Consider the following 27,347-nt stretch of genomic DNA (forward strand, 5'->3'; position numbering starts at 1 on the left):
GGGCTACCACTTAGACACCGAGGCCAAGCGGGTTTCAGAGCAGGATTCGGTACCACACATCATCTCTTTGTCGAGCCGTACCTTACTGCTAGGCATAGCCAATCGGGACAGCGGCCGCTAATCATTGTGCAAATTGCGTTCGAGAAGGCGTTTGACAAGGTGCCGTGGGAGATAATGTGGCTTCGTTTGCAGGAGAGAGGGCTCGCTGATGCGGGCGTACGACAAGGTTACGATGGTCATCAAAACGAATGGCAAGACTGGGGGTGAATTTGACTCAAAACAGGATGTGAAACAAGGCTGTCCACTGTCAACCGAGCTGTTTGGACTTTACATCGAAACTGCTGTGGACGCGATTGATATGAAACGACGGTGTTAACACCAGGGCACGGCCGGAGGATGCACTGGAGGTTGGAAATGAGCGAGTGTCCATCCTCCTCTATGCTGATGACGTTAGTATTCTGGCAACGACACCGGGGCGCATGGCGGAGGTGCTCAAAATTGATCTATGGCTCCGACCTCTGGGTCTGATGGCGAGCGGGAAGCTGTCGTGGATGTCTACGAGTAAACGCCGCCTCAGGCGGAAGTCCATACTTGCAGAAGTATGGGCGGGGGTCGTAGCACAGGCTACGACTGGGACGCTGGTCCCTGGCTCGCGGAGCTCGCTCGCGGACTGGACCGCGCCATTTCGGAACTGGCTGTACGATTCATGTGATGGCTGCATCCCCGCTATTTAAGCGGACGAAACTCTTCCAATCGGTGTCTTCCGACGCCACCATCCAGTTGTGGTTTGGTTAGATATATCGGCGTGCCAAGTATGATGATATGAATATAATGGCTGCCTGCTTGGCGTCAATATTACAGAGTACGCACGTATTTGTGTGTGGGATTCTAATCGCTCTGGTGATTGTGGATGTGGATCTATTTGGCGACTGTTCTTGAAGGAGACGTAAAGCCCTCGCCTGCACTCGGTCGCTCACGAGCAGGTGGTTTCCTTTTGGTTTTTAAGTTCCTGTGAATTACGGTAATCGATTTATCCACCAAACGGATTTAATTTGTATGCCTGTCGCACAGCTGTGGTTTGGAAGACTCGGGCACACAGCCAGCAACAGATGGGCGCATAACAGCACATGATCATAAAGGGCCGACTTACCCGTACATGCCTCACACGTACAATACCTAATCTGACACCCGACGTCCGACACGGCGCGGCGCGATAATCGGAGCGTCGCGCGCCTGAGGTTGGTTGGCGGAGGTGACGGTTATGGTGGTTGCAGCTCGTAACGTGGGCGAGTGTGAGCCAGGATGACGGTCGACGGTAGTGCGACTGAGACATAAACACAACATATCGCTGGAATCCACTGTACACACATTGGGGACGGCTGTGCAACCTCGCATGGAAATCGCCCTGTCAACTCAAGTCTCTGCCATGTGGCCTTGATGCTTCTTTAGCAAATGGGTTGCGGGGAGAGGTTTTGAGGGGGACTATCCCTGCTCGGTTTCCCTCTGCGGTCGGCAGATCTCGCAGCGTGTTCTGTAGCACTTGCTCGCTAGCGCGCGGCATTAGCTGCCCGGGCCCTGGCGCTATGTTATTTCGTAGCATAGCAACTGCATGGGGCGCTCTTGGTGTCGCCAAAAAGCCTTCAGGAAGATAACATAGTGGATCACGAAGGTTGTGGATCAAGCTCCCACTGGTTCACGGATTTTTGTTAGGGTAGGGCAAGGACGCTGCCGTACTCGCGGCTCAGGGCAAGTGCAGAGACGGCGATTTGTGATTTCCATGAGGTTGCAAGCTTTCACGCTGTACTTTCTGAGTTTGAAGGGCGTCAGTTCGCCAGGCGGAGTTCCAGGATTCAGGGAAGACGAACTGAAAATGTGCAGATGTACGACAATTAGGTAGATGTCTGTCTGGTGCCTGTTCTTTGTGGGTTGTAGGGTGGGATGCGTTGGTTATGACCATCGAACTGCGCCTGGGAATTGATTCTGGGTAAAGGAATGAGTTGTCCGTTATAGGTACTTAGGTTAGCTAGAGCTGAGACTTTTTTTCCGTTGACTCACAAAGCACATTTCCTTACTGCTGGCTGGAATATCTCTAATAACGTGTGCGGTCGGCGACCATGGAACGACTTTCGGACTCGGACTCGGACGACGACGATAGCTACCATCCTCTCGGCTCGCTGGTTTTGCGGCCGGCTATCACTGTGCGTCCTTTGACATAAAGGAGATGCCGATTCAAGGTTTTCGATTTGAATTAAATTGGCAGTTGCTGTTTCTGTTCTCAGAGCTTGCCTTCTATCGGAGATGACAATGACACGGATGGAGGCGACTCTTCAAGCGAGACTGAAGTCGTCTTCAGCAATATCAACTGGGCAGCACAGGAGCCGTCAGGCCTTTTGTTCGATCAGGTCAGCAAAGGCATGTTTGTATTCAGGCACCTGACTACGCCGGCTCACACCTATTTCAAATCATATTCACGTAGGAACCTGCCAGCCCTGCCATCTTATGGTCCGGGACAGATGGAAACGTTTTGCCAGGTTCCGAAGCCCGCCAATGCGGCGCTATCGGGGGCATCGAAGGCGCCCCTAGCGCACGACCTGCCGTTCGCGCTGCTTCTGATGAAGTCGTACCTTCTCCACTTGGCGTGACGGGAACGAGCGGCCCTGATTCTAGCCTGACAGTGGTCAGCCCGTCGGTGACAGCAGCCACTCGCGCTCCAGCCCCTTCCGCAACCTCTTCAAGTGAGCAGTCCCCCGCCGCTACTTACCACGCCCTGCATATCCATTTGGGTTTTGGTTGACAGCTTCGGAACTATGGGCTCACGACCGTAGTCTTATAAAGTTCGCTGTATCCAAAGTCGCCTCTGGACGGGTTATCTGGACGCTCGCTCCTACTACTAAGGAAAGATGAGGGTGCTGTAGTCCTCACAATGCGCCGCAAGCCGCAAAGAACGCCTTAGGCACTGATGAGCTGGCGCCCGGCTGGTTCTTCGGCCCATCCGCTCCATCACCTTGCCCCGGGCTCTCGTCGTCTTGCTTCCTCCGGGCAACCCTTCTCGCCTCTTCCCGCGTCCGGCTTATCCGTAGCTTCCGGACTTCACTACACAACTTGGTAGCCCCAAGGGGTGTAGTGGAGGGGCCGTAGGCCTGACGCTGCCCTAAGGGTTGCATCCGCGCACACCGGACTCGTCACCTGCTTCACTCCACCGTTGGCGCCTTCGCCGTCATTGCGCCCCGTCGCACACTTTGCAAGCTATCCTCCGCTGCCGCTCCATCACTGATAGAAACCCTTATTGTTACCTTGTTACTTGTCAAATCACACACCCATGGATGTGCATGGGCGTCTGCTGTGGTGCTGCAATGCGGCGGTGCCGAATGATCACGCATCGGCATTATCGTCCGCGGGAGCGCAGCTGCTGCAGTGGCAGCTAGCCCTGGAGTCGGCGGCGGCGGCGGCGGGAGCGCCGGCGGCGCCTGGCGCGCTGGCGACCACCTCTTGGACCCAGATGAGGTGTACGAAGGGCGTGGCTGGCTGGTTGGCGCGGCGGGGCGGTTGGCGAACACCGCGGAGCTTCGAAGGGTGCGCGAACAGTGCTAGGGCAGGGCTGTGCACACACACATGTACACACACATGTACACATGTACACACACCCCTGCTAGCGGGTGCACATCCCACCACCAGGGGCAAGGGTTAGGGTCAAATGAAAAAGGGCAAGTTGGCAAAGGGCGACATCCTGGCTGGGTGATCGGCATCCAGGCTTTCCAGTCTTCTTCCTTTTCTCCTCCTTCTGGAGACACACACACACATACACACATACACACGCACGCCTCCCGTTCTTCGTGCCCGCGGGCAGCTCCTAATCCTCAACACGGCCCCACACACTCTCTCTCTGCCCCGTACCCGCATGGTATTGCTTTATTTTATCTTTCCCCCTTACCTTGGCCGCCGGTCCTCCAGGCACACGCGACGGCCACAGACGCCGAGCAGGTCGCAGACGCGGCGAGGCTTGCTGCCGCCCTGCAGCAGCACCGACAGCAACAGCAGAGGTCGGCTCAGCAGCAGCAGCAGCACGGCGAGGAGGCTGCTGTGGAGGCCACAGGCGCTGCTGCCGCTGGCTACACGGTTGCTGCGGGTCTAGCAGCAGGGACAGGAGGAGTCGCTACTGCTCCTGATGTCGCTGTTGCTGCTGCTGCTGCGACTGCGGCGGCGGCGGCGGAGCAGCAACGGCAGCAGCGACTGCAGCAGGAACGTGAGGAGTTGGAGTTACTAATCCTGAAGGATTTCCAGGAAGCCATCAAGGTAATAAAGAGTTATGATTTGTAGTAGTAGGAAGTGTCTGGCAAGAGGGAGCGGTGGGGAGGGGTAAAGGATTACATGTAGAGTGATTTCGGGAGGAAAGACGAGTCGAGCTGTGGGACCTGACTCCTGACCTGAGCTGTACCCGACATGATGTCCTACGTCTCGATTTAACGAAGGAATATAACGAATATAACGAAGGAGCAAAGGGAGCGGAAAGGATTGGTGACTAGGAACGGTGCCATATTACCTGCTTGCTCGCTGTTCCCACCGCGGATGCCTTTCCCAGGCTGCGGAGTCGGAGGGCCCCCTGGTGGCTCCCAGCGGCCTCACCCTGGACTCCACGGTGGCAGGTCTGGGACTGGATGACCTGGACGCCCTTATCGCTAGACTCACAGCCGGGACGGCAGATCTGGAGCCGACGGGGCGCCCCGGGCACGTGGCAGCGGCAGGGGCCCTAGGCAGCTTGGCCAGCAGCACCGGCAGCCCAGGCGCTGTTGGTGGCAGTGTGTGGACGATGGAGCCGTTGCCAGCCGCGGACAGTCTGTGGAGTGATGAGGAGGAGGACAGGACGGAGGGTGAAGTGCGGCACGGGGCCCGCGAGGTTGTGGTTGACAGCGAGGGCGGGAGCGGGAGGGGCCAGAGGGAGCCTGCAGGGAAGGCGGCTATGGCTGTGGCTGCGGCAGGCCCTGTGGCTGCTGTGGCTGAAGCAGCTGTGGCTACTTTGCCACCGGTGGCGGTGGTGGTAAGGGAGCAGGGCACGGAGGCGGTTGCTCCTACTGCTGCAGGTGGGGGAGGTGGGAGAGCACTCAAGGCTTGCCTGGGTGAGGTCGGCGATCCCGGCCTGAATTTGTCATTACGGCGGCACTCCTCCGGAGCACCGAAACCACACGCGACTAATCTGAATCTGAATTGTTACAGAGTGGGAGGCTTCTGGGCCATTTGAACACATTGTCATTTCTACGATTGATCATACCATACAGCACCATCCACCATTACCACACTGTACTACGCCATGTGAACTGGAAGTCCAAGGCGGTGATCCTGTCTTCTAGGATCCATCCTCATCCATGCATCCGAACATCCGCAGAGACAGAGGGTTCAGCAATCGCTACCAATCCAGCGTGCGAATCTCGGTCCATCAACTGTGACCCCAACTCCACATCTCAGCAGCTAGCCATAATCTCACGCTCCCGACAATGTCGGGGGTCTCCCCAGGAAACGAACCCAGGACCTTGAACTGTACAAGACAGTAGTGCCGACCAGACACGAGACTTATGCATTGGACTGTTAGGGGTTTGATGGGTGTTATGCCGGTCCCGTCCGCGACTTACAGGAAATACACGGGAAGCGGTGCATGCAGGGTGCCACGGTGACCGTAGCAAGTTACAAGTTACAAGTGCCGCACGAGTGCGGGGGGGTCCGTCAAAGCCGGGAGGCCATGGACCATATCTATTGAAAGTTGATTACACCGTACGACCGACGGTGGTAAAATTTGGAACCATTTCTCGATTTGTGCGTGTCATCCTTGCGCAGGGGCCATGCTAATCTGGTGACCGTAGCAACGCACATAGATACATACATACTTACATACCACCTCAGCCCGGCCGGCTACCTGTTCCCCCACTTTTCTTTCTTGCAACCCATGGTCGGACCCCCCCCCTGCACCGCAGGTCCCCAGGTCCCGGCGCCCGGGGCTGCAGGCAGCACTACGGGGCCGCTGCCGGCCAAGTTCAAGTTCTTTGCGGGGCCCGCAGGTGCGGGTGGTGCCACGGCACCACCGCCGCCGCCATGGGGTGCTGCCGCCGCTGCCGCTGGCGGCGGCAGCGGGCCGGTCGTCCTGGACTTGCGGCAATCGATCGCGGAGAAGGCGCAGCGCAACAGCCGGGAGGCGGAGGCACTGGAGGCGCAGCGCCGGTCGCGGCGCCTCGCAGCGGCGAGCAGCGACAGCAGCAGCGGTGGCGGAGGCGGCGAGTCAACTGATGATGGTGATCGCGTTGATGGCAAGACGGCGGTCCCGGAGGTAGAGAGCATGGCATGGGGGGAAGGAAGCCAGGATGTGGGGAATGTGGGACATTAAGACCAAGGCCGTGTCGTACGTCATTCCTAAGATCCTCACGGTGGCCAACTCCGCCGGAGGGCGCCGCGCGGCATTGCACGTCGGAGGGGAGGAGGGGCCGGGGGGTTTGCGGCGCAGCGCATCGCTGATGGTGTGGTGGTGTGTCTTGCGCGCAGGCCTTGGCTGCCGATGCCACGTTTGTGACCTGGTGTTGTTGACGACGTGGCCGGGTCTTGAATACGGCCCTGTCAGGCCCATTGAAATGGATTGGTGTACAAAAACGTCCACATAGCCATGGTTATGTAGCTTTATACGCATGCACGCCCTGTGCAGCTTTCCTGGTGTAGTACAGCTCTAGTACCCTACCACGTTAGCTGGCCGCCCTCCAGTATTGTGTGATCCGTATATATGTAATAATCGCAATGCCGCTCTGCAGGTCCGTCCCGTCCCGCCAGCACCCTTGCCGGCCGCATCCACTGCCCCCGAGGCAGCGGCGGCCGCACCGCCGCCGGCTCCCCCGGCCTCCAAAGCTGCGTCGCCGCCGCTATCACCGCCATCTCGTGTTGCCGCTGCAGCGGGGGGTTCCGCCGGCGCCGCGGCCGCGGCCGCACCCGAAGCGCTCGCGCGGATAAACACGGCGCTGGGGAATCCAGCAGCCACCCGGCCTACACGGGGCGGCAGGACCCTCTCCGACGCCACCGTGGCGACGGTCACGGTGCCATCCAAGGAAGCAATCTCCTCGGGCGGTGACGGTGGCGCTACAGCCTCTACGGCGGTGGCCACGGCTCGGTGCATCAGTGTAGGCATCGACGCCGCTGACTGCCGCCCTGCCTCGCGTTCAGTGTTCGTGTGTACGACAGAGCGACAGGCGGAAGAGGAGGAGCGTGTCCGGGATATTCGGGAGTACCTGAAGGCACGTGCAGCAGCGGCTGCCGAGGCGGCCGAGCGACAGCGGCAGGAGGTATCGGCAACGGCAGCGCCGAGAGGCGCTGAGGAGAGGCGCTGGCCGGAGCCTCCGGCCGCGGTTGCTGAACGAATCGCCGTCCTTACGGAGCGCCAGGCAGCGGCGGCGACGGCGGCGGCAGCAGCATCCGCATCGACGGCAACGGCTCCCAAAACTGCCCAGCCTCGCGCTGTGGCGACGTATGCAGGCGGCGATGGCGATGGCACCGAGAGCCGGTTAGCTAACGGCGGCGGCCATGATGCGGGAAGCGATCGCGGGCCTGTTGGGGCCTCTCGCGCGCTGCCTGGCCGGACACCGGACGCGACGCCGGCCGCTGCATCCGTGACTTTCGCGGCGTGCAGTACCGAGGGGGACGAGGACCTCGTGGCCGCTCCGACACCGGCGTCTGTGTCCGACGCGCGCACGGAACGCGGCGCGCGGATGGCGGCCGCGGGCACTGTAATTCCTCTTGGGCGCCCATCGGCGCATAGCAGTAGAACCGACAATGATGCTAGCAGTAGCAACAGCAGTAGCAATAGCAGTGATACGGTCAGGGCCAGGAACGCAGGCATGGCCAATATCGACAGGGCAGAGGACACAGGCAACGTGAACGCGGGTGCGGCCGCAACTGCACCGGTGCCCGTGCCAGCGGTAGTGTCAGGGTCAGGGCCTGCCATCGCGGCACCTGCGACATCATCATCATCATCATCATCATCTACCGCTCCTCGTCCCTCCGCACTTCATCTGCCGTCCTCAGCCTCATCCGCCCCGGCCTTCGACGCCGATGCTGCGGCAACTGCAGCCGTTGCTCTGGTGTCCCCTGTCGCGCCATCCTCCATCACCGCCACCGTCAGATCGGCAGCGGTGGCCGCCGCAGGGCCGCCGCTACCGCTACCGGAGAAGTCCCCCGCCGCTGCAGCGGGCATGCCGGCTGACCTGTACCGTCTGCCTGCTTGGCTGCCTCACGCCAGCTGCTTCACGCTGCTGATTACCTCGCCCGGCAACCTTTCTAGCAGGGAGGTAGGTGCCGTCCTCGAGTGGCTTCTGCGCGCAGCGGCGGCGGTAGCGGTGACGTCAGCGACAGCTACCGCCGCGCCTGCTTCTAGAGCTGCAACGTGGCAGGAGCTGCCTGCGTTCTCTGTCGTCGGTGTGCGGCTGCTGGCCGTCTCGCCGTCGTGGCCACCACTGCCGCCCGCGCCGAAGGCCGCTGCGCCGGTCGGCAAGGCCAGCAGCGGCAGTGATGGCGATGTTGGTATTGCAGACGTGCGGGTTTTGGCTGTCGCATGTGTGCCGCGCGCTGGCATTGACGCTGACGCATATAGCCACGAGTTACCTGCCACGGCGGCAGCGGACGCGGCGGCTGCTGCGACCACCGCGCAGCGGCTGGCGGAGGCGTTGGCTGCTGTGCCGTGGAGCGCGATTCTGCTGGAGAGAGATGAGAAGTTCGCGGCCGGCGGCGGAGGCGTTGCGAGTCGGGGGTCGGCGATCCCGGGCGGTCATGAGGCTTTGCGCGGGTGGCTGGCAACGCAGCCCGGTGCGCAATTGCTGTTTAGTCCGCTGCGCCTACCACCGCATGCTTTCAGCCAGCACCAGCACCGAGCAAGCAGCTCATGTGCCGTAGCTTCACCAGGTGCTACCGCCGGCGGCAATGCGGCTGCCACCGTTGCTGACGCGCCCGGCATCACTACCTTTGTGTCCGTGGTGACGGCCGGCACGCTCCGAAACCCGCATCTGCTACGCCGCCTGCTCGACCGAGCGGCCTGCTTGGGCCTCACATTGCAAGGCTTGCAGGTGGTGTACTCCACTGAGGAGGCCGCGGCGGCCGTAGTGGCGGCGACGCCGCACCGTCCATTGGCGTACACCGGCGCTGCCGTACTTGCGTTGTCAGGCCGCAATGAGCCGCTGCGTCGCTGGCAGGCAACCCTTGGGCCGCCGGATGCGCGCCTGGCCTGCCGAACGGATCCATCCTCACTGCACGCTCTGTACGGCGACGTCGCACGGCACATCACCTGCTCTTACGACGACGCCACCGCCGCCAGAGAGCTGACAGTGCTGTTTGCTGGGCACTTCGGCGCCGCCGGGCAACCGACGCCGGCATCACCACCATCTCCGTCGCCTCGCCAGCAGCAGCAGCACCCTCAAGGCAGGCTCCAGCCAACTTCGACCGCGCCGTCAGTCGCAAACAAGGGCGCCGCTGCTGCCGCCGCGGCTGCGGCTGCGGCGACCTGCGGCCTGGTAGGTGGCAGCCCAGCAGAGGCCCAATGGCTCGCGCTGCCAGCGGCCGGCGCGGCACAGCAGGCGCGCGCACTCTGGTGCCTCCAACACCTCCTCTGGTGCGGCTACAGCCTTGGCGGCATGCTGCTGATGCACCTGCCCAGGGAGCCGTGCTCAGCGCCGGCTCCGCCGGCGCTGATTTTCGAGGTTAGCAAGGAAGAGGCGACGGAACAGCTGCCGTTGTCGCTGGCCTCCGTGCCATCGGCGCCGGCGTATCGGCAATTTGTGACAGCACCCGCAGGTGCAGCGGCATTGGCGGAATCTGAGGCGTCAGCGGTGGTGCGATCCCTGCTGTCGCCGGATGCTCTCCGTACCCGCCTGGCCCTATCGGATGTTCAGGGCCTGCCTCAGCCCTACGTCGCGGAGCAGCTGCTGGCTGCAGCGGCGGCCATTGACGCCGGTCTGAGCCCGGCGGACGATGGTGAAAGCAACAGCGGGGGCGGCGGCGGTGTCGGTGGCGGCGGGGCTGACAGCGCCGCGGGCATGGCTGCCCTACACCTCCACCATGGCAAGGACGAAATCGCAGTGGTCGCGTTGCAGACTCGCCCGCTCCACACCGGTGCCCTTTTGCTGGCAGCGCTAACGGCACACGCCACCGGGTCCGGTGGTGGCAGCGGCAGCCGCGATTCGGGGTCACCGTCGTCGCCGGACTGCCTTGAGCTCGTCGCCTGCCGCTACTTGCGGCAGGTGCCGTCTGACGTAGCGAACTGTCTTGCCGTGCTGCATGCGAACCAGGGCAGCGCCGCCGCTGGCGCGACGGCGGCAGCGGGTGGCGCCGGCGGGGTTGGGGTCGCTCGTGTTGGGCACCGCTTAGTAATTAGCCGGCCGGCGCTGCTGGCTGCTTTCCACGGACCCGCTGCACAATTGCGTGTTACACGCTGGCTGGCGGCGGCGCTGCAACGATTCAACGGCGCGCTGGAACTGGCGTCACCGTCATCGTCAACAGTTCCGTTGTGTTCTGATGACGCAGCGTGGGACGCCATGCTCAACCAGCTTCTCCGTGACTATGCGACGCCGGTGGCTACGGCGGCGGCAGCGACGGCAGTGCAACAGCCGCTGGCGGCGGTCAGCGGCTCGCAGGCTGCAGCCAAGCGCGCCCTGTCGTACGCGTTCGGGCCAGGGCATGTGTTCCTTGACCCTCGGCAGCATGATGGCGTCCACAGGCCCCTGCTGCATACTGGGATAGACGTCCCTGGCGTAGCGGCAGCGTCGCCAACGCCGCTGTTCCGGCTGCTTTCGGGGCCAGAGCCCTTGCCTGCGGTCGTCGCGCTGGACTTTGCAGCGCTCCACAGAAACGTGTTGCCTCGCCTCCTGAAGCAGCTGTCCCGGGAGGGCTACGTAATCCACGCAGCCTCCACGTGTCGGGTGCAGCCGGGCAGCGCCTTCGCCGCCGCCATGCCGGCTCTCAGCGCCCAGCCCGCGGTTGTACTGCATGTGAGCCGCAGCAACGCGGTGCGGCACCTGCGCGTCATGGCAGCTACGCTGGCGGCGCCGCTGGCTGCCGCCACCGTCGCCGCAGGCGGAGGCTGCGGCGGAGGCTTGTACACGTGCGCTACGTGGCGCGACGCGGTGAACGTGGTGGCGGAGTTGTGGCCGCACCCGCCGCAACCCGGTGCTGATGGACCGAGTCTGGCCGTAACTGTCGGCGCGGGAGGGGGAGCCGGCATCACAGCTAGTGGTGATGGTGGTGTGCTCGCGTCCCATGGCGGCGCGATGGGTAAGCCATGCGCAAGGCGGTTTGTACGACCGGAGGGATCGCGGCTGCTGCAGCTGACAGCGATGGTGGTAACGCCGGGCGCGCCCCTAGCATCCCCAGGTGCGCTTTTTTTGGGCCGGATATGGAGTCCTCCTCCTGCTTGGTGCGCGGAGGCACGGAGCCCAGGGGGGGCGTCAGGGGGACGACATTCAGTCCTGTGACGAAACAACGATTGCGCTTTGGGACACAGGCCTGAGGCACGGCTTGAGGAGTTGTGTGTGGTCGTAGCGGTCCTCGTCACATCATGCTGCTGCTGTTCCTGCTGCTGCTGTTGCTGCTGCTACTGCTGCTAGCGGTTGTATGCCACTTGGTCTAAAATGAAATGATTACAAGAATAGAATACTGTCAGGTCTTCGCACGCTTAGTTCCCCTACCTAGGGGTCTGGACTGCCTTCTTTACCCTCCGGCTTTCGCATTTCTACGCCCCAACGCACTTCCCACCCGCCGCGGCCCCGCGGGGTTCAGGTGACGGTGTGCCGCCCGCTTTGGACTGGCCGCGCCTTGCGGACACGCTTCAAGCGCTCCACTCGGAGGGCTTCCGTCTGGGAGCCGTACGCGCCACCGCCGCGACACCTCGAGACATGTCCGATCTGGGTCGTGCATACTTCCGGATCTCCTCCGCGCAGCAGTACGGCATTCACGCGTCAGCCGCTGCCGCAGCGGCCGCGGCCGCAGCCACCGCTGCAGCCCGTGGCGGGCAACAATCTCTGATGGCGCCGCCGCCGCCGCCGCCGCAGCCGCCGCCATGCAACCTTGTCCTGCTCGCTCTGACTCGCGACAGCGCCGTCACGTCTTTGCAGGTCTTGTTAGACGAGGCTGGGCGGGTGGCGAGTGAGGCGGTGCGGCAAGGTTCTCTGGGCAAGTCTCAGGGCCCTGCCTCAGTGCCGGGGGTGCTGTCAGCCCTTCCTGGCGGGGGACCCGGGCGGAGGGCAGCGGTGGCGGCGCTGGCGGGTGTGGCGCCATGCGTGAGCGTGGCGCACAGCCCAGCGGCCGCGGAGCAGCAGGTTGTGGCGGTGTTTGAAGACGTTTTTGGCGCAGGTGGCGTGCCGTTGCTGCAGTGATGCTAGGCCGAGCGTGTCGTTGGTGAGGGGCGGGGCTTTATTGGGAGGTTAGGATGATGGGCGGGAATAGTGGCGCGTTATTGGGGCGGGCTTCCTGCATAGCCCATAAAACAATTTTATATGGGTGTGGGATTTCGCAATGATGGATTTTGGCGGCTTAATTTGTCGGGAGGTGGAGGAGGAGGGTGCATCAGGCTTGGGATGCCGGGCGGGCGATCGGATTGATTCACTGGCTGACTGAAAATGATGTAGGTGATTGGGAGGCATCCTGATGTGTATGGCGTGGGCCTTTTTTTTGCGTCTACCATAGCTCACTGGTAGGATGAGAGTGCTCGTGTTTTGAAAAGGCTCGCCGTTTATGCCGTGCCGACGTGGTGGCTGCGTGAGGGCGACATCGAGGCGCAAAGACTGGGAGGTTGCCATGGACTGGGTGTTTCGTCGTTGCACCGTGAGTGTGATAATGCGTTTGGGCTGTCATTTACTCTTTACTGTGTATTGTACCACATGGAGCGCGCAACACGGTACGGACCCATTTCCCCCGTTTTGTGTCAACGAACAAGCAGGATGCGTGACGTGACGAGACAATGGCATCAAACACTCTTGGGAAAATGTATATCGTCATGGGCTAGTTACTAGGTTTCGCTTGTTGCGATTTGCGTTTGTGCTTTACGTGAAGCGTCAACTTCCGTGCACGGAGGATGGCACATCTGTAACCTCTTGTAGCATCTGTAAAATCTCCGAAATAAACATTTGTTTGTTAGGGAACTACAAATACGGGACTTGCTTATTTGATGCGGGCGGGAGCTACCCCGGCAACGACCTAGTTATTATTATCGCACCGGACCTAAGTCTCTGCCTTCAGACCACAGCTTGTATCAGGTTGCACTTTGGTATACTTTAAATTAGTACAAGGAATAACTTAAGAGGACGTCTTGAGCAGAAAGAAAAGCTCGACTTCAGTTTTTTGCGACTCTTTGCTCGAAATCATGGACGACCTGCGAATGTTTGCTGGCATGCGCGGCGCAGTAGCTGCAGGGCGACAAACAGATACTGTGCAAGTGGACACGGCGGAGCAGATCTACATTTCCTCGCTTGCACTCCTTAAAATGTTGAAACACGGTACGAGCTCATTGTGTCCAATATGCATCCATGAGGCATTTGTAACAAGATCGAAAGGAAGTGGCCTGCAATATGAGGGACACAACGCGTCCCCACACGCGCCATCAGCCAACACGAGGTCCACGCCTGCCAGGAAACGCTCCACCCCCGCATGTACGCACCTTTCCGTAGGCCGTGCTGGTGTGCCCATGGAGGTCATGGGACTTATGCTGGGTGAATTCGTGGATGACTACACTGTCCGTGTGGTGGACGTATTTGCGATGCCGCAATCCGGAACGGGAGTCAGCGTCGAGGCCGTGGACCCAGTGTTCCAGACCAAGATGCTTGACATGCTCAAGCAAGTCGGCCGGTAGGTGAACCGTGACAGCTGCTGGGATTGTGGCCATCCTGTGGCCGTCCTCCCACGCTCCCTATCCTGGGATCATCACTAAACCCACTACCGGGTGGCACGAACCTCTCTCCCACCCTGCTTCTCGTCGATTTCCATGCAGGCCTGAGATGGTCGTCGGCTGGTACCACAGCCATCCAGGTTTCGGCTGCTGGTTGTCGGGCGTGGATATCAACACGCAGCAGGTCGGGAGCCGGGGTCCGGCTGTTGTGGGTCCGAAAGCGCGTCGTGAATGCATGTTGGCATCACCAGCCGTATATGGTGACGTATCACCTTGCCACCTGAAACAACAGCCCTTCTGCCTTAATTCAGCCTACCATGAGGTTGCTGCCCATCGTCGTCATACCAAAACGTCCCTGCCGCCTGGACACCTGCCTTGTCCTCCCACGCTCCCTGCCATCCCACAACTAATTCCCCGCGGTTCTTATTTCTCATTCGTCGTCGCCTTCTAAAAACAATTACTGCTCGCTTTTCTTCCCTCTCGCATTGCGCCGGGTTGTGCAGTCTTTTGAGGCGCTAAACAGCCGCGCTGTGGCGGTGGTGGTGGACCCCGTACAGTCGGTGAAGGGCAAGGTGGTCATTGACGCGTTCCGGCTGGTCGGCCCCCAGACCATGATGCTGGGCCAGGAGCCCCGGCAGACCACCTCCAATCTGGGTCACCTCAACAAGCCATCCATCCAGGTGCAGTCGCAGATGAGAAGTAAAACGATTTCTCGCTGTCAGCTTGACAACGCAGAACAATGTATGCATGTGTGCTTTGATGTCCTGAGTGGGAGTTGGGTGCTTGCTTTTGGGATCCATCAGCCGCGGGAATCGAGGTGAGGGGAGGCCCGTGTACTTGCTGTGTGCAATGGCCTGCTTTGTCGCCGCGCTTCCCAGAAACCCCCTTTTTCCCCCTCTCTTTCCCCCTCTCCCTCCCTCCCTCTGTCCCTATCTCCTCGCTGTCTCCGGGGCCCCTCACCATGCAGGCGCTCATTCACGGCCTCAACCGCCATTACTACTCGATCACCATCAACTACCGGTGGGTGGTGGGTGGCAGAACCGCGAATGAGAGTTGAGAAAGGAGTTTTGAGGACCCTTGCGTCCCTTGAGCTGTTCACGTGCGGACAACACGCGCTGAAGAACAGACAACACAGGCTGTGTGGAGTGGAGTGGAGTGGAGTGGAGTAGAGATTAGCGGATAACACGTAGCGGCGTGCGCCCGTAGTCCGGCAGTTGCGTTTGCTGCAGGTTTCCCAGGCGATGGTCCTCCTGACCGTCGCTACATCTTAACTGTTTTCGGATGTCTTCCCATCTGTCCATCTCCGCTCGTTCCCCGCTGTTGCGTCCCGCACTCCGCAGCAAGAACGAGTTGGAGGAGCGCATGTTGCTCAATCTGTCCAAGCAGGGCTGGACGGCCGGACTGAGATTGGCGGATTTCTCGGTACACAGCGACGCCAACGAAAAGGTGGTGAAGGAGCTCAAGAGCCTGGCGGAGAGGTGCAGGGGGCTGAGCGGCCTGGGAGGGGGTGGGGGAAGGGTGATAGGCTGGGGTCACCGAGGGACAGATGATGGGGGCCGCAGGTTGGGAAAAAGGAGCGGGAGGCAGGGTTGGGAGGCGGCGGCGTGCGACCAGGCCATGAGCATTTAGGTTGATGTTGTTACAGGATGGTTAAGCTTCACCAGTGGCCTCCTTCCCGAGGCAGCTCCCTGCTCTCCCCTGCTAGAGGGGCACCCTAATCCAATCACCCCATCAGACTTCAGAGTGTACTCTTTTGAGTTTGGCAACTCACCACCAGCATCCAACCAAATCTAGCGGATCAACGGCGCGTCAACTTAGTTCCTGGTCAGCTCGCAAGTTGATTTTATCACGTCCTACACCGTCCACAAGATGGAGGGCCACCTCCCAATACATCACCCCTCACACACCCGAGGGGTCGGCAGGCGGATTTGAACCCGGACACTCCGGGAGCAGAAGTCAGGCCTTAACTTCTGCCAGCCGCCTGCCCTAGGTTGTCCATTACCTCCGACTGTTTCATGGCGCCGCGGGTTGTTTTATACTCTTATTCCTAACAGGAGCACTGTGTTCTGTGCGAAGTAGGAAAGGAAGCGCCCGGCTGAGCCCTGCGCAAAAGCACACAATCCAAGGGTCTGTACGCTGGTAACAGGTCGTTCCTTTGCGTGTGCACCGCGCGCATGTGTTTTGCAGGTACGACAAGGCCGTGATTGAGGAGCAGGAGCTGTCTCCGGAGGCCCGTGTGGTGGCGGGGGCGGGCAAGATGGACGCCAAGAAGCATCTGTCGGCGCAGGTGCGGGGGGATGGGATGGACAGACACTCAAAACGGCTGAGTGGGGGTGTCCCGTGGCGCGGGTTGGGATTTGCCAAGGAAAGGATTCCAGGCGGGACTGGGAACCCGGGGCTGATGGGTGGGCCCGGGGCTGGGCCCTAGGAAGGCAGAGGAAGATCGCGAAGGACCGGCCTAGGGTAGGCAAGGAGCACCTGACCCTACTGAGTTAGGCCCAGGGCGGGTGATAGGAAACGGAGGAGCCACGGGTGTCCGATGGAGGCGGGACTCAGAGCATCCAGCATTCAGCATAACCCTATTACACCACCAATAGCAGGTAGCCAAGTTACCACCGCCACTACCAGCATCCAACCAGACGCGGCCCGGTGGACGGTTGCTGTCGCTCCCTCCCGACGGTGTGGTTGCGGTGTCGCTCGCCTTCAGGTGTCCGCGGTGATGGCCTCCAACATCGCACAGAGCATGGGAACGATGCTGGATACGGTGGTGTTCTAAGGAAATTGTCGCCGCTGCCTCTGCACTGTCGTTCCGATCGTCGTGGTCGCTGCCGCTTGTGCCTTTCTTGTGGAGTGGCGGCGAGCCCGATTGAGGTCGATTGATTGGCCTCACACCACGTCACCATTGGAGCCTCGTGTTGGGCCAGGCCAGGCCAGGCCCGAGTTTGGATTGTGTCTTTTGCCGAAAAATCGGTCCGGATTTGGGTCCGTGCTGAGCTGAGCTTGGGTCGGCCTGGTTTTGTCTGGGTCGGTCAGTCCGGGTAGTATCGAGCTTGGGGCGGTGGACCGACCAGTTCTTGGTCTGGCTGGGCATGATCACCAAAAATCTAGTCGACCAGTTCATTTAGGTGAGGTCGGATTGCGCAGACTGTTCAGGGAGGGGGGCTTTATCACCGTTTTTGTGCCCTTTGCCGTTCCTTCTGAAGAGTGGCTCTCCATGTAAACTGTTCGGTTGTTGTATTGGAGAGGGAAAGGAGAGCGGACTTCTTTCGGCCGGGTGCTGAATGAGGGTGGCCAGGTGTGCCTATTCAGCTAGATTGCTTCGTGCACGCGATGGGGCGTAGCAGATGACCGTCCACGTTGGGGCACTTCCATATCCTGACCGTAGAGCTTGCGGCGTGAGACGTACGGAAAGTTGCTCTGGATTGGCTGTTTGTTTTCTGGATATCACCGCCCTAAATCTTGATTGGGGATTATTTGACGGTGAGGACATGGACGTTGCAATTAAGCCAACTTGTGCTGCAGAAAGGGAGGGGGGCTTTACGGAATCGGAATATCGCGTACGCTCGGTCGCCGCGCTGGAGAACATGTGGAAGTGTATTTGTGTAAAAAAGGGCACCGTCATATCGTTGTGACTGTTGTGGGGGACAGCTGTGCGCACATTATCGTGCACTGGTTCGACATCCCAGTTGGCACCGACAAGATAACCTGCTTCCGTATACCTGCTTGATGTGCGAAATCCAATGACATCTTGATTACATGGTTATTTGCTGACTGGTCAGAAAAACATGGTAATAACTATATAACCTTCACTGGGTCCGGAGGGGTTTCCATGTCCCTTCGGTTCATGCATCTGCCTGCTTCCTGCCGGCCATAGAGCATTGGCACGGCCTCAGCCTCAATAAGTTAAGGGAAACTATTTCACGTAAGATGCGCTGCGATAGGGCACCTTGCGTGCGCAATATGCGTGTTTTTGCCACTGGGACATTGGGTACGGATATTTGGAATTCGATGTGCGCATACGGCTATGTTGTCATGTGGTTAAACCATATCCCTAGTCTTCATAAGTTTCGCAATTTAATTCCTGTTATACAAATAACCTTTTGCTTTCTGCTCGTGCAAATATAGCTTTTATGGAATGCCCCGGCGAACCCATACATGTTTCGTGCAACATGAGATGCCCAAAGTCTATACCTTGCTTTGGACTCTATTGAGCAGGGCTGCACCGAGCTAAAGTTGCTGGTTAATGGCTGTAGGTAAGGATGGGCAAACGGGTTACGTGCACGTCTACGGCCATTAACATCCGTTCCTGAAATGAACATTCACAAGTTACCAGCGTGAATATGTGCCTGCTTTTGGTAAGGAAAATTGGTTCCATAGAAGCGTCAGGCACAGATTTCGGGACAGGTGACCCCGTTGGGAACCTCGGTTATGCCAGGTTTTATTTGCTCAAATAAATGTTTGCTTTAGCAACGCTGCAATGAAGGCAAATGGAATTCCGCAGGGGAACCAACTGAACCTGTCAGTTACAAGTAAACCCTGCTGACAGCCCTGCTTCTGAGCCCATAACAATTCGTCAATTTGCGCGTGTATGTAAAACGGGGTATTCATTACATCTGTGCTTGTTATTATGGCTGTGCCAGGGAGAAGTGCCCCGGTTTTTCGCCTGACACAATGTGCTCGTAGTACCCATTTCCGAAATGCCAATTAGTCAAGGCACATTAATATTCCATACCCATAATCTGTCCTGTGGGGAGTCCTGTGGGAGAATGCTACGACTTAGCGGCACACCGCGTGACAGAAGGTCCGTCTGGGCCGTTGAGTTCAGCAGCAGCTTTCTGTCATAGGAAAATGTTGATTTAGCTTATGTTTGTTTGTTTGATTTCATCTAAACTATTCCTGCTAAATTAAATTAACCAAAGATAAAGTATTGCCTGTTGGTGTATGGAATGAGGTGGGCAGGCATATGCCCGCACGCATCCACTACAAAACTAGGTTGCACGCCACCCTGGCCAACCACAGCAAAAACACCTGGCCTCCCAACCTTTACGCATTCCCCTTTGCGCATTGCGCAACTCATCCAGCAGGTGCTCAGCGCTTCCCCCTGTCACCAATAACAACATATCACAAAACGTGAGAGACACGCAGCCGCCTCTTGCTCAGCCAGCCAGCCAGCCAGCCAGCCAGCCAGCCAGCCAGCCAGCCTGGCTGCCCAGCCACCAGGGGAACTCCGGGCCGGTGCGCAGCCATGCTGACGTGGTGCTGTTTCCGACCGCCAGCCGACGAAGATGTCCTGGCGACGGTCACCGCGTCAACCACTAGCCAACCCAGAAGCCGAGTCGTCCCCACACTGGCGGACTCGTCTGCAGACCCGCCGCCACGCGTACGGAGCCTCAAGGGCTTGGTGGGTAGCACCTGACTCCGCCACCAAACCTTATTATTAGCTGAAAACATAATGAAACCAATGCTGCCTAACCTCATTCCGCAGCTGCTTAAAACTACTCGTGCTAGTACTAGTACTACTACTGCTACTGCTGCTGCTCTCGCTATTGCAGGGCCACCAACAGTCGTTCTTGGGTGGTACGACATCTTCCGTACACGGAGGTTTAATGGGTCAGGGTGTGCAAGTCAGCAGCGGCAGTACATCCTCCTCGCGGCTATGGGGGCCCGGGGGGAGCAGTGGAATGGGCAAGGCGTCGTACAAGGGCATCGATGAGGACCGATCGGTACGTCACAGTACAACCGTACAGCCCACACAACCTCCCAACCAGTATGAGGCCATAGCCATGTAGCTCATCCGTGCGCGCAGTAAAATACATAAACAGATATCCAGACGCAATAATAAAACGTATTAATATTAACAATTCCTTGGACAGAATTTTCTTTTTTTTATCGAGTTTGATTTCGGCAGCGGCACCCTGATGCTGTATTTTTACTTTTTCGCGACGTTTTTTCCTTGATTTTTACTATTTTTCTGTGCTTTTTCTTCCGCAGACCGGCAAAGGGCTGCTTCTGAGTTTTATTTCCCGCGGCGGCTCAGCAGATCTGTTCCGTTCCGATCCGCCGAGCGTACAGCGCCGTAACAGCGCCAGCACCAGCGCCAGCACCAGCGCCAGGCGGAAGCCGTCCGCAACTGCCGCTGGCACCACCGACAATGAGGGCGACGACGACGACGACCCCGGCGGTGACGGCTCTTCCAAAGGCCGCATCCTTTCGGGATCCGTACACGGCAGCATGAAGTCGTCACTCTTAGCGCAATTGAAGACGGCCCAGCCCAAGGTGGGTTTGTACGGCACCGTACTGCCGCCCCCGGCAGGGACCCTGCCCTCGCCTGTTGCGTCCTTTGCGATGAAAGCTCACCTCCCCCACCAACATAGGCACCCAGGAGTTCCCCCCTGTACATACCGCTAGTTTCCCGCCACTCACCTCACATTGAGTTTTCCCGTCGTACCGTATTGTACCGCACCGCACCTCGATTGGGCTATCAACGGGCGCAGCGAGGCATCCTCAAAAAGGCCGACACGCCCCTGGATGCCGCGGCAGCGGGAGATGAAGAGGCGCTCCTGCGCCTGGCCGCCGCACTGGCGTCCAACTCCGGCGTCAACGTTAGCGGTAGCGGTAGCGGCGGCGGCGGCGGCGGCTCCATCAAGAGTGGCATTTTGGGCTCAGCCACCGGCGACACCATTCTGCCGCCGACACCGGCGGGACTGGCTGCCGTACCACTGCCTCGCGACAGCAGTGTCGCCAGCTCCGTGGACATATCCCTGGAGTGCCAGCAGGCTCTTTTTTATGGGAGGAAGAATAGCGGCAGCGCCTGGACGGACGCCACCGCCGCCGCTGCCGTCGGTGCAAGCGGCAGCGGCGGCGGCGGCGGCGGCGGCGGGTTCCTTCGAATGTCCCAAGGCAGCAGTCACCACGGCGGAGGGGGCAGCTCGCAGGCCAACTGGGCAGCCGCTGGCAGCGGCAATGCACCTTCTCGCTTGGCGAACAGCAGTACGGCCATGGCGGCGCTGGGTGGCGAATCTGACGACGCCGCCGCCGCTGCCGCATTTCCTACCCGCATCATCAGTGTCCGTGCCACCATGGGTGACGGCGGCGGCGGCGGCGGCTCTCGGCGTTCAGACGTGTCATCATCTGGCTGGATGTCTGGGCCGTCGGTTCTGTACGCGCGTGAACACAGTGCCGTACCCTTAGAGGCTAGCCAGTCTAACCGCGACTTTGGCGGCAGCGGCGGCGGCGGCGGCGACCTTACGCGCGCGACCTCCGGCTGCATTGCGCATCAGCAGTCTCAACCCCGCCGACAGCTGTCTGAGATTTCCAAGTCGTACATTACACCAGTTACTTCGCCGCCGCCGCAGCCGCAGCCGCCGGCCGGCGCAGAAGGTAGCTTCCACTCAGCTAGGCCGAACGGCGCCACATTGGGTGCGCTGCCGCAGCCTCCGCAGCGTTTACCCGCCGCTGCCGGCGGTTCTGCCGTACGGGTCCAAACCTCTGAGCCCACTTCCATGTCGTCACAGAGCATCAGCAGCGGCGGCGGTGACGGCGGCGGCAGGAGCCTCCGCTCTGGCGGCGGCGGCGGCGGCAGCCGCCGCGGCGGCGGTCAACTGACGGCGGCGACACGCGAAGAAATTCTCCGCAGTTTGCCTCCCGGGAAGTCCCCAGTCTGGTACGCTCACAAGCTAAGAGAAATCCTCGGTACTGCGGCGGCGGATGGCGATGACGGCTCCGTTGGCGGCGGCGGCGGCGGCGGCAGCCAGGCGGAGGCCGTTGAACCTTTTAACCATGAGCAATCGCGACCGAGGCGTAGCTCGGACGATCGCAGTACGAGATTCAACCTCGGTGGCGGCGGCGGCGGCGGCGGCGGTGGTGTTTCAGACGCAAACGGCCATCTCGCACACAGGCAAGGTCCTCAGCGCCACCGGTTGTATTACACAGGACAGGAGCCCTTCCCTGAGCCCCTTCCCTGAGCCCCGCACCGCGTTCACCCCTTTCCCTTTTCCCGCATTACCATCCGCGATATCAGCCACCTCGATATCCGTCTCTCACGTACGGATTTCCTTGGACGGACGGACGGACTGGCTGATTGCCGCTCGCGAAGGGGAACACGTGTCTTTTTATTGTAATCGGACCTCCTTGTAACGATGAAACGTGTAAGGGTCAACCCGTACCGTACCGTACCGTAACAAAACATGTCGTACGGCTGTTGTACGCTGTTGCACGTGAACAGGACGAGCTTCTCCCGATTTCGGGGCACTAGTCCTACTACTACTACGACGGTGGCGGCGGCGGCGGCGGCGGACGGCGTTCCCTTCAGTCGCGGCTCCTTAGTACTTGGTAGGTGTTTGGGCGGAGTGGGCGGACGGGGAGGAGGGGAGGGGCGATAGTGGCGTGTTCCCCCTAACCGCCCGGCACTGCAACGGTAATGCGGCACCAGGGGAGGTATGCAGTATCGGACCCGTCGCCCTCGTACGGTGTAACCCGCATCAACTAGCATGGGGTGCTACCTCTGCGGTTAGTTAGGTGCAGACACGGAAAACGCTCATTGTGTCGTACATTTGTGCATCCGTACATGCCGCAGGTGAACCGGCACCGATATCGGCGGCCGCGGCGGCGCCGGCGCTCCCCGTCGCCACGCGCAGCGCTAGCAGCCTGCTACCATACCCCGGGCAGCAGCCGCCAGCGGTCTCTGTACGGAATGTCGCGGGTACGACGACCTTTTCCACGGGTGGCGGCGGAGCTCCTGTCGTACCAAGGCGCGAGGCGCCACCCGCTGATGGTTGGACGAGCGGACAGCAAATTTCCCTGCCAGGCAGCCTGCAGGCCCAGGACGCAGGAGCCGCTGACGGCAGCGGCCGCGGCGGCTATAGCGGCAGCGGCGCTGCAACGCCGCCGTCAGTGGTGACGGCGGCGGCGTCACTCCTGGGCAGTCGTCATCGCCTCTCCGTCGACCGCAGCGGCGGCAGCGCCAGCGGCACTGGCGCCGCTGCGTCCGCCGCCGCCGCCGCCGCGTCCGCCCTGGAGCGGCTCCGCAGCGGCGGCGGCGGCGGCGGCACGGCCCAATCCGAGCCGCTGGCTAAGGTTCAGCAGCTAAAATTGAATGGCAGCATGAACAGGATGTACGACGCTGGTACGTCATCCAGGGACCTCTTCCGGGAGGGCTCCGTGCCCCAGCAGCAGCAGCAGCAGCAGCTCGCGGGTACCGTCGGCAGCCCGAGCGTCGGCGCCTCCGCCTCCGCCGGCGCTCCGCTTCTCGCCTCCGTAACCTCCCCAGTCTTGGTTCTCGAGACTGCATCCAGGCGGCTGACTGACTTGCTGTTGGCCTTGGGCACCAACGGTGGCGCCATACTGGAGGAGGACGAGGAGGACGAATAAAGGTACAGCAGTAGCTGTAGCAGCAGCGGTTGCAGTAGCAGTAGCTGTAGCAGCAGTAGCGGTATCGTAGCAGCAGTATCGGTGGCAGCAGCAGTAGCGGTGGCAGCAGCAGTAGCGGTAGCCGTAGCGGTAGCAGCAGCAGTAGCTGTAGCGGTAGTGAGTTCCCAAGACCAGAACCGGACCCAGCGCCTACCACCCTGAGCTGCTCTGGCAGCTGGCAGGAGGGGCAGGTGGCTAGATGGCCCGATTGGGGCCAGAAGTGGTGATGCCGTACGCTGGGGTGAGGGGGGAAGGAGAGGGGATGGGAAAAGGAGGGCAGGCGAGGCGTAAACACACACACACATCCGTGTGGCAGCCCACCGTACTATTTGGGTGATACCATGAATGGTTGTACGGGGGTGAGAGAGGGCGGGAGGGAGGGAGGAGGAGGTGCGGCGCAAAATAAGACGGAGGCGTTGTGCGACTTCCTTGTCCTTGTTGGGATGTTGAGCTCGACGTTGAAATACTCGGCTGTTACTGGGTTATACTGGGTTATACTAATGGCCTGGTTTTGGGGGTTGGAGGTTGGGCAGTTGGCGGTTGTAGGGTGTCGGGCGGCCAACGCCGTCGCGTCGCTCGGAACCTACCCGGGGGGGTGGCTCTTAGATCACCGTGTGTTTCGGACACACCAGGAAAGGGAGGTGGGGAAGAGAAATCAAAGGAAGGAAAAAGGCAGCGATCGGGAATTTCCAGCTTTGCAACATTATTACAAGCAACCATCGCACGAGCATCGTCATCACCACCATTCGTATCTTATTATCTAATTATATCAATGTTAAACACAATCGTCAACACTGGTATATCATCCCCTTGCGTGTGATTGGGGAGGGGCTTCCGTTGTCCTGTGCGTGCAGCACTGCCGTGCAGAATGTGTGTGTGTGTGTATGTGCCGTTTGAATAATACACAGACACTGTTGATATCGTACACATATACGGATATCGTACACACGCACGCACGTACACACATACTTACATACGTAATACTTGAAGAACGCGTTAATTAGTGGGGGCCCTGCACGCCAAGGTCGTGGGTGGGTTGTGGTGGTTTCGGGGCATCATTCGGTGATAGGTGGGATCCCCCGGTTATTGTGCCCCCGGGTGCACACACAGCGGCGCGCCAAGCACTGCGCCAACAACTTCCCCGCCGCCAAACCGCCGCCACTTTGCGGTTGTTGGCCATGTACCTGTACTGCACTGTATTGTATTATACTGTACTGCTAGCAACTACAGATATAGTACAAACAAATACACACAGCGTGTGTGCAAAACATGGTCAATTGCTGCCTATCGGTTTTATATGTGAGGTGTATCATTAGGTGGGTGTGTGATTGTATTCGGGGCACCGGGAACTTCACCGGGCACGTGTTACGGTTTTTATCCTATGAAGACGGAGAGAGAGAGAGAGATCCAGCGGGAGAATTGAAGTTACGAAGTATGAGGCACTGGCACTGGCTCTGAGCTAACAGGTCCAGGCATGTCGTACAATGGGGCTGGAGCCTTGCGCACGGCGTCAGGCCCAAAGCAGGGGTGCGGCGCCCAGCAGTGGCCCCAGTCTCCCTGGCCTCCGCATTCCTCCTCCACCTCCATGAGCGTTCTTTTATGTCTTTGCCGCCATCGCGGCCGGGTGATATTGATGATGGTGGTGCTGCTGCTGATGTGGTGATGATGATGGTGATGATGATGGTGATGATGATGATGATGATGATGATGATGGCGATGATGGCGATGATGATGATGATGATGATGATGATGATGGTGATGATGATGGCTCCGAAGCCCATGGTGGCGACGGTGCCCCAAAGGCTCCGAAGCCAATCACTGGACACTGCATGCCGATCCCGCCAATGGCCGCCAAGAAGTGGTGGTGGAGCATGCTTGATCGTTAATGTGCACAAGCACCACTTCCGGGTTCCAGACAGACAGACAGACAGACATACCCGTATTATGTATGCGGTGCTTTCCAACTAAGCACACAACCCAAAGGGGGTTGTTACTTCCGTGCGGGTCACCTTCTTGCGGCTCCAATGCGTTGGTTGGTTGGTTGATGTAAGTGGTTCGTTTCGGGCTTTTGAGTTCTGGTTAGCTGGTTACGGTTTGGGTTTTTAGGTGTGTACGGCTCACACACATCAGGCTTACAGGCATCCGTTCAAACCCATGTAAGAGCCTGCTGGCCTATCCAGGTCCAAATCGGATGAAACAAAAAACATGCACGTGTGCAGGGCGAGGGGGGCACGGGGCCCCTTAACCTGCGGCGGAGCCCCTCAGGCGACTCAGCGTTCCATCATGCGGCAGATGCCGCCTAGCAGGGCAGGGCAAAAAGAGGTGCGTCAGACAGTCTAGCCACACCCCGGCCAACATATCCCTCCTCAGCCCCCCATCCATCCCCAAAACGAATACAAATAACCCCTAGGTTAGGCCCCTGCAGATCCCTACCGGCGCGCCGCCACTACCCACCACTCGTCAAATCCTCCACCTCCACACCTACAGCAGTCGCAAATCCACCTCCACGCACCCGTCCTGGACCGCCAAACATGTGGGGTGTGTATGCGTATGTGTGTGCGTGTGTGTGTATGTGTGTGCCTCAGCGGATGCCTTCCCCAGCCTCGCGCCCTACCATCAGCACTACTCCATGCACTCTTCTTCCCTCCCCTACCTAACCCCCAAGCATTAAGATGTGATACGACAGGGGCCGACGACAAAGAAAACCTACAACCCCCCTAAACCCTAAAGCAAAATAATGCTGAATGGTGCAACACAGCAACACAAGTACTTGTGCGCGGAGAACGCAGTGACCCTCTGGGAGGGCGAGTACGCCATGAACACCATGTACACCACATTAACACATGAACACCACATTAACACATGAACACCACATTAACACATGAACACCACATTAACACATGAACACCACATTAACACATGAACACCACATTAACACATGAACACCACATTAACACATGAACACCACATTAACACATGAACACCACATTAACACATGTACAGCCACGTGACGCTAAAGCCAAGAAAAGTCGTGGAGGTACGTGGTGTGGAGGCTACGTGGCAGATGTACCGAGCTGCCAAAACACGCAGAGCGAAAGGAATAACAGGGGGCAATTAGGGAAAAATCAAACCAAAGCAACGCAACGCAGTGCAGTGCAGTACAAGGTTCGGCCATGCAAGGCTGCTATCGGTGGTGGTGGGAACCGCGGGGGGGTAATCGCCGTGCTCTAAGGTGCTGCCTGAGAGGTCATCGGCGGCACCTGACATGTACGACTGCAGTACAACTAATTCAGACCACAGCATACCACGAAGAACACTCCATCATCATTCTGTCCCCAACAACAACAACTTGATGCCTTCCATTCGCCCGCCCTCTAAAGCATGAATGCACGTAATTATGTATGTATGTATGTCGTGCCAGCAGTACACCCGCCAATGAAGCCCCAATCTCCGTTCACATGACACGCATATACATACATACATACATGCAGGAGCACACGAAACAATGTAAAGCTTCAGGCAACAGACAATGTTCTCAACACTCCTTGGCGTACCACCTTAAAATGAATGCTACTCCGCAAGGGCCCCCGCTCCAGGGGCATCCCCATCAAATTTCGCCGCCACCCTCACCCCCACCATCCCCGCACGCATCATTCGTCAAAATCAGCCATCACCACCGCTTTCCGGCGACAAACACAACCCCCCTTACGGCAGCTTAAACTCCAAGCCGCCGCCGCCGCCGCCGCTACTGTCCTGGCGCACTTCGCCACTTCCGCAGCCGTAGCCATCATCGCGCAGCACATCATCGACGTCAAGCTCGGTCGTCGTACCATAGGGCGCCGCAGCGCTCACATCACGCCGGGTCAACTCCAGGGATACCGCAGTACCAGCAGCAGCAGCAGAAGCTGCAGTAGCGGCAGTCGCTGCTGTCGTACGGCCATTGCGGTGGAGCCACTCCAGTAGTTCGTCAAACGTGTCCAGCTGAGGCATCCCCCGCGTCTCTGGCAGCTGGCGTGGGGTGGGGTTGGGGGTGGGGGGGAGGGGAGTT

General features: G+C 59.5%; 4 protein-coding genes across 4 annotated transcripts in view; 3 read left to right on the forward strand and 1 right to left on the reverse strand.

The window, feature by feature from the left end:
• Positions 1–2,114: 2,114 nt before the first annotated feature.
• Positions 2,115–12,383, forward strand: VOLCADRAFT_96181 (uncharacterized protein; the record flags this gene model as incomplete). The annotated part of the gene is made up of 9 exons (XM_002955228.1): positions 2,115–2,198; positions 2,477–2,735; positions 3,500–3,573; positions 3,952–4,293; positions 4,580–5,078; positions 5,964–6,313; positions 6,786–7,785; positions 8,050–11,382; positions 11,788–12,383. 9 exons carry the CDS (start codon positions 2,115–2,117, stop codon positions 12,381–12,383), a joined length of 6,537 nt encoding a protein of 2,178 aa, XP_002955274.1.
• Positions 12,384–12,997: 614 nt separating this feature from the next.
• Positions 12,998–16,667, forward strand: rpn11 (26S proteasome regulatory complex; the record flags this gene model as incomplete). The annotated part of the gene is made up of 8 exons (XM_002955229.1): positions 12,998–13,502; positions 13,674–13,851; positions 13,994–14,075; positions 14,395–14,571; positions 14,859–14,911; positions 15,232–15,369; positions 16,079–16,178; positions 16,599–16,667. Exons 1-8 carry the CDS (start codon positions 13,370–13,372, stop codon positions 16,665–16,667), a joined length of 930 nt encoding a protein of 309 aa, XP_002955275.1. The 5' UTR covers positions 12,998–13,369.
• Positions 16,668–18,134: 1,467 nt separating this feature from the next.
• On the forward strand, positions 18,135–23,192 carry VOLCADRAFT_96183 (uncharacterized protein; the record flags this gene model as incomplete). The annotated part of the gene is made up of 7 exons (XM_002955230.1): positions 18,135–18,144; positions 19,168–19,292; positions 19,444–19,614; positions 19,883–20,167; positions 20,539–21,310; positions 22,467–23,104; positions 23,160–23,192. The coding sequence occupies 7 exons, from the start codon at positions 18,135–18,137 to the stop codon at positions 23,190–23,192; spliced, it is 2,034 nt and encodes a 677-aa protein (XP_002955276.1).
• Positions 23,193–27,004: 3,812 nt separating this feature from the next.
• VOLCADRAFT_119010 (uncharacterized protein) overlaps positions 27,005–27,347 on the reverse strand; it is a gene marked incomplete at both ends in the record, with an annotated part of 6,698 nt that continues 6,355 nt past the window's right edge. The window contains one exon of the mRNA XM_002955285.1: positions 27,005–27,307. Within this exon, the coding sequence (XP_002955331.1) occupies positions 27,005–27,307 (303 nt within the window). The remainder of the gene's footprint in view (positions 27,308–27,347) is intronic.

Source organism: Volvox carteri, assembly GCF_000143455.1.
Source record: "Volvox carteri f. nagariensis unplaced genomic scaffold VOLCAscaffold_50, whole genome shotgun sequence".
Classification (NCBI taxonomy): Eukaryota; Viridiplantae; Chlorophyta; class Chlorophyceae; order Chlamydomonadales; family Volvocaceae; genus Volvox; species Volvox carteri.